The 13,448-nt window shown below is 41.9% G+C and overlaps 1 protein-coding gene across 1 annotated transcript; it reads right to left on the bottom strand.

Moving 5' to 3' along the window:
• Positions 1 to 419: 419 nt before the first annotated feature.
• Positions 420 to 13,448, bottom strand: EEF1AKMT2 (EEF1A lysine methyltransferase 2). Its single transcript, XM_054035065.1, has 6 exons — positions 13,340 to 13,448; positions 7,617 to 7,682; positions 6,899 to 7,013; positions 3,454 to 3,561; positions 1,744 to 1,960; positions 420 to 947 (listed from the first exon to the last, which is right to left on the bottom strand). Exons 1-6 carry the CDS (start codon positions 13,420 to 13,422, stop codon positions 850 to 852), a joined length of 687 nt encoding a protein of 228 aa, XP_053891040.1. The 5' UTR covers positions 13,423 to 13,448; the 3' UTR covers positions 420 to 849.

Genomic DNA, 13,448 nt, shown 5'->3' with positions numbered 1-13,448 from the left:
TCTGCTATTGATAGGCTGTAATAACACCAAACAGCATCTTTAAGTATTTAATTGGATCGATGGTACTGATCAGTATTAGTGAGCATATATTAGAGATTCAGGGAGGATTTTTAAAAGCACTCAATGTTATCCTAACGCTGCTCCCACTGAAGTCAATGGACTTTGGTGGAAGTAGAAGTAGGTCAATTCTGAGCACTTATGAAAATCCCACCCTAAAGCACTACATTATAATGTCTTGCGAGTGCTACAATCTTTACACTCATTTTCCTCCTTATTTAACTAAAGGCCGATTTCAAATTACACTGTAACATGCATATTTCCTTTACAAAAATAAAATAAAAAATTGCCCAGTGTTTAGATCTCAAAAGCACGTTCATTATTACGCCAAACACAGAAATAAGACTTCTTGCTTTGTATGATTCAATTACTGCTTAAATTTATTTTAAACTGGTCACTAGAAACCAAAATAAAAATTAAATAGGAAAAAAATATTTACACTTCAAATGCAAAAGTAATGTGAATAGTTTTAGATGGTCTCTGAAAAATTAGAGTGCCACATTCTTCCTCTTACACCCACACAATTTTGTTGAAATAAATGAAGCTATAACAAAGAGAAACAGCACAAGAGCAGAATTTACCCTAGAAACATTTCAGTTATATATAACTTGCCCTGAATTTTATGGAGGCCCATTGCAGTTCAGCACAAGCACTGTGTTTTATTGTGTACTCAGTGAGCAGTTATTTACACAGATGCTGGGGAGGTTTCCTCTCTCTCCTTTGCATCAGGTTTACTTTGAAGCGAAGACTTTTCTTTTCTCAGCTAATCTAATTTGTCCAAGATGGATGGCCTTATTTTTTTCTTTGGAAAACCAAGGCTGTTACACTGTTTCCAATTCTCCCTCCAAAGCAGAACTTGGGTGTTGACAACTCCTCCAGAATTTCAAATCCTGCCAGACAGAAATTAATGCTTTTATTAAGAAGAAGTCATGTTACTCTTCCCTTGGATAACCTTTTGCAAACCACTTTTAATTCATATGGAAAACAAGCAAGTTAGTTACTTTGTAAGTTTATAGTTCTGTGTTTTATATTGCTTCTTTATATAGCTGAAACTCCTCCATAGATAATAAAATCTTAGCTAGCTGCATTGTGCAGACTAATGACAGAAAAGATAAGAATTTGCCAGCAATTCTCGTTCTCAGTACACTTGGGTTTCAAGCTTCAGGCATGAGATTCAGAAGCTGACTAACAAGAAAAAGAATTCAGACCCATCAGGAGGTTCACTGAGCAAGTGACATGTGAGTGCACATGGAATGTCACAGCCTACAACTGCCAGTTCCTTTGTGACTAAGAGAAAAGATAAAAATGTATCCCAATTTTAAAAGTGAGCTGGGTGGGTGAATGGGAGATCTATTTTAAAGACCAGAGGAAAAAAGCCATACTGGTAAATAATTCTCTTCTTCTCCAGAATAACTTGCCTGCAATTCTTGTCCTCTGAGGTTGGAAGGTATAAAACTCCTGAACTGCATCTAGACTGGTAAAGTGGGAGCCAGAATTCCCTACCCATGCCTACAACAATGGAAGTTGTACTGAGGATAAGGCTGAGGATGCGCACCCACGTTTTATCGCTGCGATGTCTAATCCCACTCTGATCAAATAAACACGGCAATAAAAGGACATTTAACATTTACCTACCAAAACCTTAAACAACCACAAGTTGGCAGATAACTCTGCCCCACTACTTACCTTCCCTGAACTCATTTAGCAGCTCCTCTTTGGTCCAATTACAAGAGGTTATGAGGAAAAAACCTTCCATTTTCAACACCGTGCAGAGTGATTTCACATACTGCTTCCTCTTCTCAGCTGCATTGTCAGGATTAAGGCTTATGGCATCAAAGGTTCCCTTGTCAATACAAATCTGAAATCCTGATAGCTCAGCTGATGGAGTCAAGAAGTCTTTTACCTAAATCAAAAGTGTACATAGTATGTAAATAATCATCTTTTACTTGGGAAGTGCTGCATCTCTAATGGAGACTGGTGCTTTCATTTGTGAGGGCACAAAAATTGACAACATCTAAGTGTCATGGAACAAGATAACACTCACAACAGACTCAGAATCAGCTGAAGCAGTTTCAGGCTTTCCTCCAAGCACACAACATAGCACCTAGTGGATAAGGAGCCAGGCAGCCATTTCCCTGAGCAGATACTGACTGGCACTCGCTGAGCTCTTATACAGCCAGCCTGGCCGTTCTCTGGTGAGCAGTGACCAATAGGGGGTAAACTATACTAATTCAGTTACAAGTTCTGCACAGGCTGTATGAGCACCTTACAGACAGGATCAAGTCCATCCCTCCATGGGCTGCATGAGTTCCTTACACTAGGTCTACTTGGGAAGTGGTTACCATGCAACTGCTTTGCATAATTTTGATGCCATATCAATTTGATTCTCCCTTTGCATTATGCAAAAATCTTTAGTTGAGCCCAGCTACATGCCTACCTATTTGAAGTGCTTTAGCTGGCCTCCATTGCAGTAGTATTTAAGCACCTCACAATCTTTAATGTATTTGGAAGTTCACTCTAAGGTATTATTATTTACTATTTGCGGTGTGGCAGCACTGAGAGGCCCCAGTCATGGACCTGGGTCCCAGAGTGCTAGGCAGCATATAAACAGAACAAAAGTGACATGGCCCAAGGAGTTTATGATCTATTCTAAGGCTACGTCTACACTATAGCAGTAAGTCGACCTCGGCTACGCAACTCCAGCTACGTAGCTGGAGTCGACGTCCCTTAGGTGTAGTTACTGCAGGGTCTACACCACAGGGGGTCGACGGGAGAAAATCTCCCACTGACTTACCTTACTCTTCTCATCGGGGGTCGACCGGAGAGCAATCTGCTGTCAATTTGGCGGGTCTTTACTAGACCCACTAAATCGACCACCAATGGATCGATCTCAGAGCATCAATCCCCACTGTAGTGTAGACCTGCCCCTCAGTATAAGAAAAGAGAACATCCAGACAGGGGGAAAACAAGGTAACAATGAACTGGTCTGCATGAAAAGCAGTGGTGTCTGTACCACTGTTGAATTTTTTGTAGTTTGACATATTTAGTCTGCTATTTCTTACCTGAAAGTCAGAGTATATATTCTAGAACACAGAATTGATCTTTTAAAGTGTGATTTAGTCTCTCCCCTTGCTCAGGGATGACACTCTTGTTAGCCTAAATGGGAGTTTTGCACAGATGTCAAGGGGAGTAAAATCTTCACCAAGAGATCTTCTGGTAAATACAGATGTATTAATAAGCTGTTGGTTAGAGTCCCCTTCAAGTGAACAGAACTACAATTAGATTTCAAAAAATGTAGTCAGTATATTAACATGTGTCTGAAATCAAGTGACTCGATTAATCTCTCAGGTTCAATTGCTTTCTATTTTCCTTAACATAATCCCTCTGAACACTTACCTGCAATTTAATATTAGACAGCCCTTCTTTCTCTATTATGTTTTGAGAAAGCTGTATTGCAGAAGGAGAGTAATCAATTCCAGTGAGATTAGTGTAACCACATTTTGCCTAGAGAAAGAGAGAGAATCTTACTCAGTGTACTAGCAAACTATCCTTACTCAGCAGGTCTGCTCCCTGTGTATAATCCAAGTCAATTCTACTCATCCTAATGCACTGACTTAATAGGAAGGCTGATGCCCTGGATAGCAGGGGATATACAAAGACATGCTTTTTGCAGCACTTTCTTCCTAACAGCATAACCTCTGTGAGTTCAGCTTTAACTAGCTGCTTTTAATACAGGTTCTAAATTTTAGCTAAACATCAGGAAAGCTGAGAGACTGCGTTGTTCACATTTGGCATGGAAAGATTTGGCAACGAGCTGTGTACTGCTAAGACTTCCACCCCAGTTGTCTTCCCAGAGCTTCCAGAGCCTTGTGAGTCTTCATAGTTGAGGGCTTTGGAGGTGGAAGAACAGTTCCCATACCAGCCCTCTCAATTTGGTGTTTGAGGAACAACATGATTCACTTGAGGGAGTTTCTGCTCACCTACATTCTCTTGGGACAGGCCAAGAGTGTTTGGAGATCAATGATACTGAATGCTGCAGAGTGCTCCAGATGAACGTAAGTGGACTAACTACCCTCTTCTACAGACAGGAAAAAATCACACACCAAAGCAACCAATTATGTCTCTTTACCATGCCCTGACCAATGGTACTGGTAGTTGGTATTGGAAAATGTTTTTTGCTGGTTTCTTGATTAGTGTCCTTAGAAAAAGCAGGTTAAATATGGGTCATAGTTTGCGAGGTCACTAGCACTGAGCAATGGTTTCTTTAGTGTTGGCCAGATTTCTGCATGTTCTGAATTAGATGGTAGATTTCCCTCATTAAAGGATGTACTGACAATCTCTGTTAGTAGGGGTCCCAGATGTTCTCTGCTCTCCTACCATTCAGGAAACAGAAAGGTCAGAGTCGTAAGCGGTGGCCTGACTGCTCTATCAGTCTTTCCATAGCTATTAATAGTGAATGGGCTATATTCCTGATGCTGTATCCAGGAAAAGGTAGCTGAATGAGAAAAGCTCATCACAAACACAGAGGCAGGAGAAGTCACAACTTCTCTGCAATTCAGTACACTAGACCCTCAGTAAGCAGGTCTGCAGGCTCCTCATCATACACATATGCCAAAGAGCAAGAGGACCCAACATTGTGGGTGGTGGGATAACAAATACTGGGAGCAGAGACAGAAAGAAAAGAGGAGAAAAATAAAGGAAAGGACGACAGAGGAAGTTTTCAAGAGTTTGTCTGTTGGAACTTGTGGAATGGCAGTTTCCCCACTGTGCCTGCATGATACATACAACAATGTGAGTACTGTACCCACTTCGGGGTGCTTTGGCCTGTGGGTGGGTATCAGGATCTGTTAGCATCACAATGGTCACTCATGTGGTGCACCTGCTTAAGGGATGTTGGCATGTGGCATTCTGTGTCTACTTGACTTCTTCTAGAGCCACCTACTTTTGTCAGTCAGCTTTGCCTCATCAATATACAGCCTGCTGTACAGGAGTAAACAATGATTCAACCAGCATTAACCACCATGGGAATAATTTTTCTTTGTATAATCCCACTTATTGCTCCTGACTGTTTATACATGTGTCTACTTTCCCACTGGGAACCAAGATATGACTTCACTTCACCTCTTCTTGCTCTGATGATAGCCCACCACATACCCTGTACAACCATGTTCCAGAGATGTTCCATCCTATTTAGTTAATAAACTTCATGTTGGCTCTTTCAGCATTGCAGTTTCTATGGAAATATCAGGTCCCAGCTTCCAACTGTAGAATTTTATTACTGTTGATGATGCATGAGCCAGAAGAATCCCAGTATTACTTCCAGATCCTGGGCTGAGATTACAGAGCTGCCAGTTGGACAAACTAATGCTTTTTCTTATAAACTGAGCAAATCTCATCTCGAGTTGAGAGTAAATAATCAACATCACGATCATTTTTCAGAATAGTACTTCACTTAAATAACTTTCCTTGTCAAACCACAGTACTTTGGGGCACTTTATAACTTGAGGAATAATTTTGGGGGGGGCGGGAGGCGGTGCCAATAGCCTTTAGAAGTGGATTTCCCAGATCATCTTTACCTTTCCTGATATGGAATAAAAATTCATTGTATGCTTACAAGTTACATCAGGGGTCAGATTCAAGGATGGTACAATACTCAAGTATGATCCAAAATAACTACATTCTTCTGCAGTGAAAGTGTTAACTGTGAATTTAAAACTATTAGGTTTCAAATTAACATCTCTAATGAGACAGATGGGGCAGTTATACTTCTCAGTGCTACTGTTTCTGTCTATTTAGGAAGACAAGACAGCATTGGCTCACATTCATGGAGACTATAAACTTAAAAAAAAAAAATACAAGAGCCGCACACAAACTTAAATTCTGCTGTAACTGCTAAAGCCTATGGAAAAGTGCTGGGATGGTGAATACCATACACTGACTCAATCTAAACCAGCTAAGACATTCTACCAAAGCATTTAATCAAAAATGTGAAAAGGAACACAAAACTACTCATAACTAAACTTACTGAAGATTGCTCAACTTCATGCCCTGTTGTGCTCCTATGAAATAACAATATCAGTCTTTAAAATATACCTGATGCTGTGTTCCCACCTCAAGAGAAAAATTATCACTTTTTTTTTAATTAAAGGGATACCATCAACTTAAAAAACCCACACTTCTGCCTGAAAATATTTTTACTACTATTTTCAGAGGTAATGCTAAGGATAGTATAACTAAGATGAAAGGGGGGGAACATCTCTATTTTGTGCATTTGACAGCCCTTTGTGCATTAGTCAATTTCACTATTTCCCATATACTACAGTATGTCAGTTCTCTCTCTTGTTATTGTGGGTCTTTCACACAGCAATAGAGGAGAGACAAGCATGTTAAAACATAAGAAAAGATCACAGTAAGTCTACAAACCGTGGCAGGGGAATTCAGAAGCTAGTACAGAACCAGATATTATTTATAACAGTTTTTGAAACTGATTAGACTTCAAATTTACAGTTCCCTTTAAAGTGCTCAGAGAAACAGAAGACATTCCCAAGAAGTTGTAATCTAAACCAGTGGTTTTCAACCAGGGATCCGGGGCCCAATGGGGGGGCCACGAGCACGTTTCAGGGGGTCCGAGAAGCAGGGCTGGCATTACATTTGCTTGGGCCCAGGGCAGAAAGCCGAAGCCCCATCACCTGGGGTTGAAGCCTGGGGCTCCAAGCCCTGCCACCCAGGGCTGAAGTCAAAGCCTGAGCAACTTAGCTTCACAGAGAAATATTCTCTCATTTGCAGTACATTTATATTCTCTGTTCTTAGCTTTGATTCTGTAATTTTACAAAATACCAACCAATTCAACAAGTAAAACACCATTTCCAGTTCCAATGTCAAGCACAGAGCTGTCCAGAGGGATCTTTTGTTTTTCCATCCATCTGATTAAACGAATCATGCTTTCTTCTCCAAACCTATCAGAAACAGAGGCTTAAGTAATTAACATATCCAAGACACATGAAAGGCACTGCAGCAACTGTACTTCATCTCTCTCCCTATCTGGCATTCATAAAGCACCTGTCACTATAGCATCTAGGCAACAACCTACATAGATCATATTCCAAGTCTGATTTGTTTAAGTTTTAAGTAAACCAAATGGCTTAAAACCTGCTGGGATTATCAGTACTGGAAACTAAGGCCCTCTTTATGGCCACATAAAATAAAGATTGCACTGGAAGCTTCCCGAGGCTACCTATTTAATTCTGAGTCTCTGATGATAATAATGGATGTCCTTGGTGAAATGAGTATGTGCCTACTGGTAAAACAGACTGCAACCACCAACTCACTGCACACACAACAATTAATTTTCAGGGAGTAACTAACAATTTTCAGTCACAACAGAATAGGGCCAAATAGGAATTGGTGACTCCAAGGTGAAAAGCTCCATATCATATTACCAATACTTTGAACTATCCAGTGACTCAATGAGTTTTTTATTTTGCTTTTACTCCATATATTTTCAAAAGAATAAAAATATTGTATGGATATGTCATTTGATAGTTATTCTCTTTATTTACCAAATTTCCCCAGCATCTCCACTCTCCTGAAAAATCTGTAATTCACTTTCATATGCAGCATCCCAACTAGAGAGGAAGAGAGGACAGAATATGAAATTAACACAGGAATGACTTACATGAATGATCAAGAAGAAAGGGCACAGGTGGAGACTGCATTCACATATCATACACCCCCTGTCCAACCCATAAGCTACTGAATTTCCCAAATTAGACACATGCATCAAAACAAAGGGCCAGATTTCCAGCTCCGTTTGAGAAGTGTATAGCACAACCCAGGAGGGGTATGGGCCAGGGGGCAACAGTGTGTTTTTGCATTCCCCTGATCCTGGGGTTGATCTTCACATTAAGTTAGCCCTCCAGAGTAGGTCAGACTGTTATAACCTCCACTAGCTGCCAACAGCCCTAATGGATTGTTATAGGAGCTAGGAATTGCTGGGAGCCCCAGTCACATCTCTTTATCCCATACCACACTTCCTATACCAGCAACCAAGATTTAAGAGGTGTCATGGGAGTGACTATATGCTAAGGCTAACCTGGGGAGATTCTCTAGTGGTTAAAAAAACGGGGAGTCCTTGTGGCACCTTTGAGACTAACAAATGTATTTGGGCATAATATTTTGTGGGCTAAAACCCACGGGCTGAAATTGTGGAAAAGCAGCATCACTTGCCCCATGTGCAGAACACAATGCCATCCACAGCCTTAGAAACAACTCTGACATTATAATTAAAAAGGCTGACAAAGGAGGTGCTATAGTCATCTTGAATAGGTTGAAATATGAACGAGAGGCTGCTAGGCAACTCTCTGACACCACATTCTACAGGTCATTACCCTCTGATTCCACTGAGGGTTACCAAAAGAAACTACACCATCTGCTCAAGAAACTCCCTGAAGAAGCACAGGAACAAATCTACCCAGACACACCCCTAGAGCCCCGACCAGGGGTATTCTATCTGCTCCCCAAGATCCATAAACTTGGGACTCCTGGACGCCCCATCATCTCAGGCACTGACACCCTGACAGCAGAATTGTCTGGCTACGTGGACTCTCTCCTCAGGTCCTGCGCTACCAGCACTCCCAGCTATCTTCGAGACACCACTGACTTCCTGAGGAAACTACAATCCAGAAAACACCATCCTAGCCACTATGAATGTAGAAGCTCTCTACACCAACATTCCATACAAAGATGAACTACAAGCCATCAAGAACAGTATCCCCAATAATGTCACTGCAAAACTGGTGGCTGAACTTTGTGACTTTGTCCTCACCCACAACTATTTCAGATTTGGGGACAATTTATACCTTCAAGTCAGCGGAACTGCTATGGTTACCTGCATGGCCCCACAGTATGCCAACATTTTTATGGCTGACTTAGAACAACGCTTCCTCAGCTCTCGTCTCCTTGCGCCCTACTCTACTTGCGCTACACTGATGACATCTTCGCTCATCATCTGGATCCATGGGAAGGAGGCCCTTGAGGAATTCCACCAGGATTTCAACAATTTCCACCCCACCATCAACCTCAGCCTGGACCAGTCCACACAAGAGATCCACTTCCTGGACACTACAGTGCAAATAAGCAATGATCACATAAACACCACCCTATACCGGAAATCTACTGACCACTATACTTACCTACATGCCTCCAGCTTTCATCCAGACCACATCACACGATCCATTGTCTACAGCAGTGGTTCCCAAACTTTTAACAACCTGTGAACCCCTTTCACCAAAATGTCAAGTCTCGTGAACCCCCTCCTAAAAATGAGTATTTCCAGGTAATTTCTCCTTTACCTGAGTATAAATTATAAAAGCAGTGATCTTGGAAATATAAAATTTGTTTTTATGACATGTTTATTACACACTAATTATTACTATTATTGATCATTATAGTATTGTTATTACATTATGAAAACGGCAACACTCTTCCAAGATCTCACTTTCGTAGCTTGCATCATTTTGAATAAGCTTGTTATAAGACAAGGCTCCTATGTTTCATCAAGAAGTATCAGATGTGAAACAGCATGAAGGTATCTAAGAAGCCAACTCAAAGAGCTCCTCTTATACAAGCATTCAGGTCTTGAGCAGTTCAAGCAAACAACACACGTTACAGCAAAGCTTAAACTTATTCTTCATAATAGTATTGTTTTTAAAAGTATCTGCCTATTTAATTTTAAAAACAGCAAAAAAATATCCCCCTCCCTTTCCATTTCTTATAAGGAGACTTGAAGTTTAAATCTCCTCAGTGTGATAGATGTGTTTACTTTGATCTGCTTAGCTCTTGGAAGTCCAAGGGCTCCGGGCTGCTGGTCCCATGCTGCCCGGAGTCCCTAAGGACAGCTCTGTCCACCATTAGGGAATTTTCCCCCAAGAACTCCCTGTAACATTTCATGAACCCCAGTTTGGGAACCACTGGTTTACAGCCAAGTTCTAAGATACAACCCCATTTGCTCCAATCCCTCACACAGAGACAAACACCTACAGGATCTCTTTCAAGTATTCTTAAAACTACAATACTCACCTGGTGAAATGAAGAAACAGATTAACAGAGCCAGAAGGGTACCCAGAAGTCACCTACTACAGGACAGGCCCAACAAAGAAAGTAATAGAACACCATTAGCCATCACCTACAACCCCCAACTAAAACCTCTCCAGCGCATTATCAAGGATCTACAACCTGTCCTGAAGGACTATCCCTCACTCTCACAGACCTTGGGAGACAGGCCAGTCCCTCCTTATAGACAGCCCCCCAACCTGAAGCAAACACTCACAGCAACTACACACCACACAACAAAAAAACTAACCCAGGGACCAATCCCTGCAACAAACCCTGTTGCCAACTCTGTCCACTTATCTATTGAAGGGACACCATCATAGGACCTAGCCACATTAGCCACACCATTAGGGGCTCATTCACCTGAACATCTACCAAATGTGATATATGCCATCATGTGCCAGCAATACCCCTCTGCCATGTACATTTGCCAAACCGGACAGTCTCTAAGCAAAAGAATAAATAGATACAAATCAGACATCAAGAACTGTAACCTTCAAAAACCAGTAGGAGAACACTTCAATCTCCCTGGTCATTCAATAACAGACTTAAAAGTGACAATTCTTCAACAACAAAACTTCAAAAACAGACTCCAATGAGAAACTGCAGAACTGGAATTAATTTGAAAACTGAACACCATCAAATTAGGCCTCAGTGAAGACTGGGAGTGGATGGGTCACTACAAAAAGTAATTTTCCCTCTGCTGATACTCACACCCTCTTGTCTACTGTTTGAAATGGGCCATCTTGATTGCATTGGCCTTGTTAGCACTACAAAAGTAATTTTCCCTTCCTTGGTATTCACCCTTTCTTGTCAACTGTTGAGAATAGGCCACTTCCACCTTAATTGAATTGGCTCGTTAGCACTGACCCCACACTTGGTAAGGCAACTCCCATGTGCTATAATATATATTCTGCTTACTGTTTTCACTCCATACATCCAATGAAGTGGGTTTTAGCCCATGAAAGCTTATGCCCAAATAAATTTGTTAGTCTATAAGGTGCCACAGGGACTCCTTGTTGTTTTTGCTGATACAGACTAACACGGCTACTACTCTGAAACCTGTTTCCAGTGGTTGGATCCCGTTGGATGGAACAGTGTAAAGTTGCCAAATTACATCAAAAGTCTCCGTCTTGCAAGGACAGCGCATGTTCCAGTAAGCATTTTAATGCCAAGGTAGATCAATAAGGTTATAATGGTGTTTGTCATACTCATAAACTGTAATGTTCCTTTTCTGGAGCCTTTCAGCACTCAAAAGTGTGAAGCTCCTTACAAACTCTGAGAACATCAAGCAAAAATAAAAGAAATCACTACCAATCTGACCCTTACAAAATCTGAGACACAAATGAATGGCATACTCAGTTATTTTATGATCCATGTTATAACTTGTTACATTCTCCATGGTATTGCTCAGTCAAAGATTTATTTGTATATTATACAAACTGATGTGGAACATTTGTCCACAGTACAGATAACGCTGGATGATCAGAGTGAACTGAAAAGGTGCAGGTGGCTAGATATGAACTGCATTGGGGGGAGGGGAGGAATTCGATTTTTCTGACTGCTCCTGAGATTGAGCTTAGAACTTGAAATATTTTAGCTCATATTTAAATTTTGGGTTTTAAAATGGAACTGATTTCTAGTTGTAGGATTATAAAAAGCTTTCAGAACCACCAACTTCTAAGATTGTAATTTTTGTAGCGGGTACTATCATGTATTTTTCTCAGAGTCCAAAAAACTTCTTTTAAACAACTTTTTTTTTCTGTAGCAGCAATGAAGAATAATTGGAAATTGTACAATTTACTAAGGATTCATTCCTCAGGTTCAAGAGAAAATATTAGGCCTATAACACATTGCTACATACTTAAAGTCACATGCTCTCCTCCTAAACTCCACAATCAAATTAAAAAAAGAAAAAAGACTGAAACAAGGAGAGCAAGATGCAACTAACTTTGTTGAGATCTAGTGCCTGGGGAAAATGTCATTAATAAGAAATTACAAAAAACTGACAATTTTTACTTTACAATTGTCTACATGGGGAAATTGCCCAGACTAGCTATTGAGGAATGAACTATTCTGCTTTGAAATCACACTCTGATTATTCTGGAATAGAGTGTCCACAGGGGGAGCTAGTCTGGAATAGCTATAGCAGTCAATTTCTCTGTGTAGACAAGCCCAAATGGTATCAGCAGGGAGGTTTGATTTCCAGCTCAGGAATACATGATATATGCTAGCTCTGCTGGAGCTAGGGTGACCAGATGTCCCGATTTTATAGGGACAGTCCCGATATTTGGGGCTTTTTCTTATATAGGCTCCTATTACTCCCCACTAGGGTGACCAGACAGCAAGTGTGAAAAATCAGGACGGGGTGGGGGGTAATAGGAGCCTATATAAGAAAAAGACCCAAAAATCGGGACTGTCCCTATAAAATCGGGACATCTGGTCACCCTACTCCCCACCCTCTGTCCTGAATTTTCACACTTGCTGTCTGGTCACCCTAGCTGGAGCTCACGTTAGAAATGGCAGCATGATCCAGGAATGCTGGAACAATCTTTTTAGGGGGGGTGCTGAGAGCCAATGAACCAAACTGTAAACCCTATATATAATGGAAACCACTTCAAGCCGGGGTTGCGGCAGCTCCCCTTGCACCCATAGTTCCAGCACTTTTTTCTGGGGTCAAAGGTTTGGGCAGTGTCTGGCCAGCACCCAAGTACAAGCCTTCCTGATCCCCAGGGGACATATACCCAGCCATCGCGGAAGCCACAACACTATTTCAATGCCCTAATGCAACTCGCCAGCCTGCCCACCCGGGCTGGGGATGACACCTCACAACCGCAGCGCAGACATCACCAGGGCTCAGCAGCGCCAGAGGAAGCAGGAACCAAGGTCCCAATGAAGGTCAATGGGCTTGGGGACAATTTTGCCAACCCGATTGTCCCGGAGTCTCCAGGAATTAAAGATGAATCTTTAATTAAAGATCATGTCAATGTGATGAAACCTCCAGGAATACGTCCATCCCAAACGGGCAACCCTTGGTTGCACACACACACCCAGGGCCTGGCCACTAGGGAACGAAACCCTGCGCTCTCCCGGGACTCTGCCAGGGGCTGCGACGCCCAAGGTGCTGGGCAGGCCCCGCGCCGCGCCGCGCCGCGCCCCGCCCGGGACTCACTGCTCTTTGGTTCCCAGGGCCGAGGGGCCGAACTCCGGCCCTAGCCCCGAGGAGTCACGTGGCCGCTCCCCGGCGACACTCATCCTCCAGGCGGCAGAGAAGCCGGAAG

Source organism: Malaclemys terrapin, chromosome 7 (genome assembly GCF_027887155.1).
Source record: "Malaclemys terrapin pileata isolate rMalTer1 chromosome 7, rMalTer1.hap1, whole genome shotgun sequence".
Taxonomy (NCBI): domain Eukaryota; kingdom Metazoa; phylum Chordata; order Testudines; family Emydidae; genus Malaclemys; species Malaclemys terrapin.
Note: the sequence above shows the minus strand (reverse complement) of the source record. Positions and strands in the feature narration are given on the sequence as shown.

Excerpts from the sequence above, each read along its gene's own strand:
- EEF1AKMT2 (XM_054035065.1), bottom strand. The coding sequence starts at position 13,422 with ATGAGTGTCGCCGGGGAGCGGCCACGTGACTCCTCGGGGCTAGGGCCG. Across the intron at positions 7,683-13,339 it reads GCCCTGGGAACCAAAGAGCA|TTGGGATGCTGCATATGAAA; the intron begins GTGAGTCCCGGG and ends CTTCCTCTCTAG. Across the intron at positions 7,014-7,616 it reads GGAGATGCTGGGGAAATTTG|GTTTGGAGAAGAAAGCATGA; the intron begins GTAAATAAAGAG and ends TGTTTCTGATAG.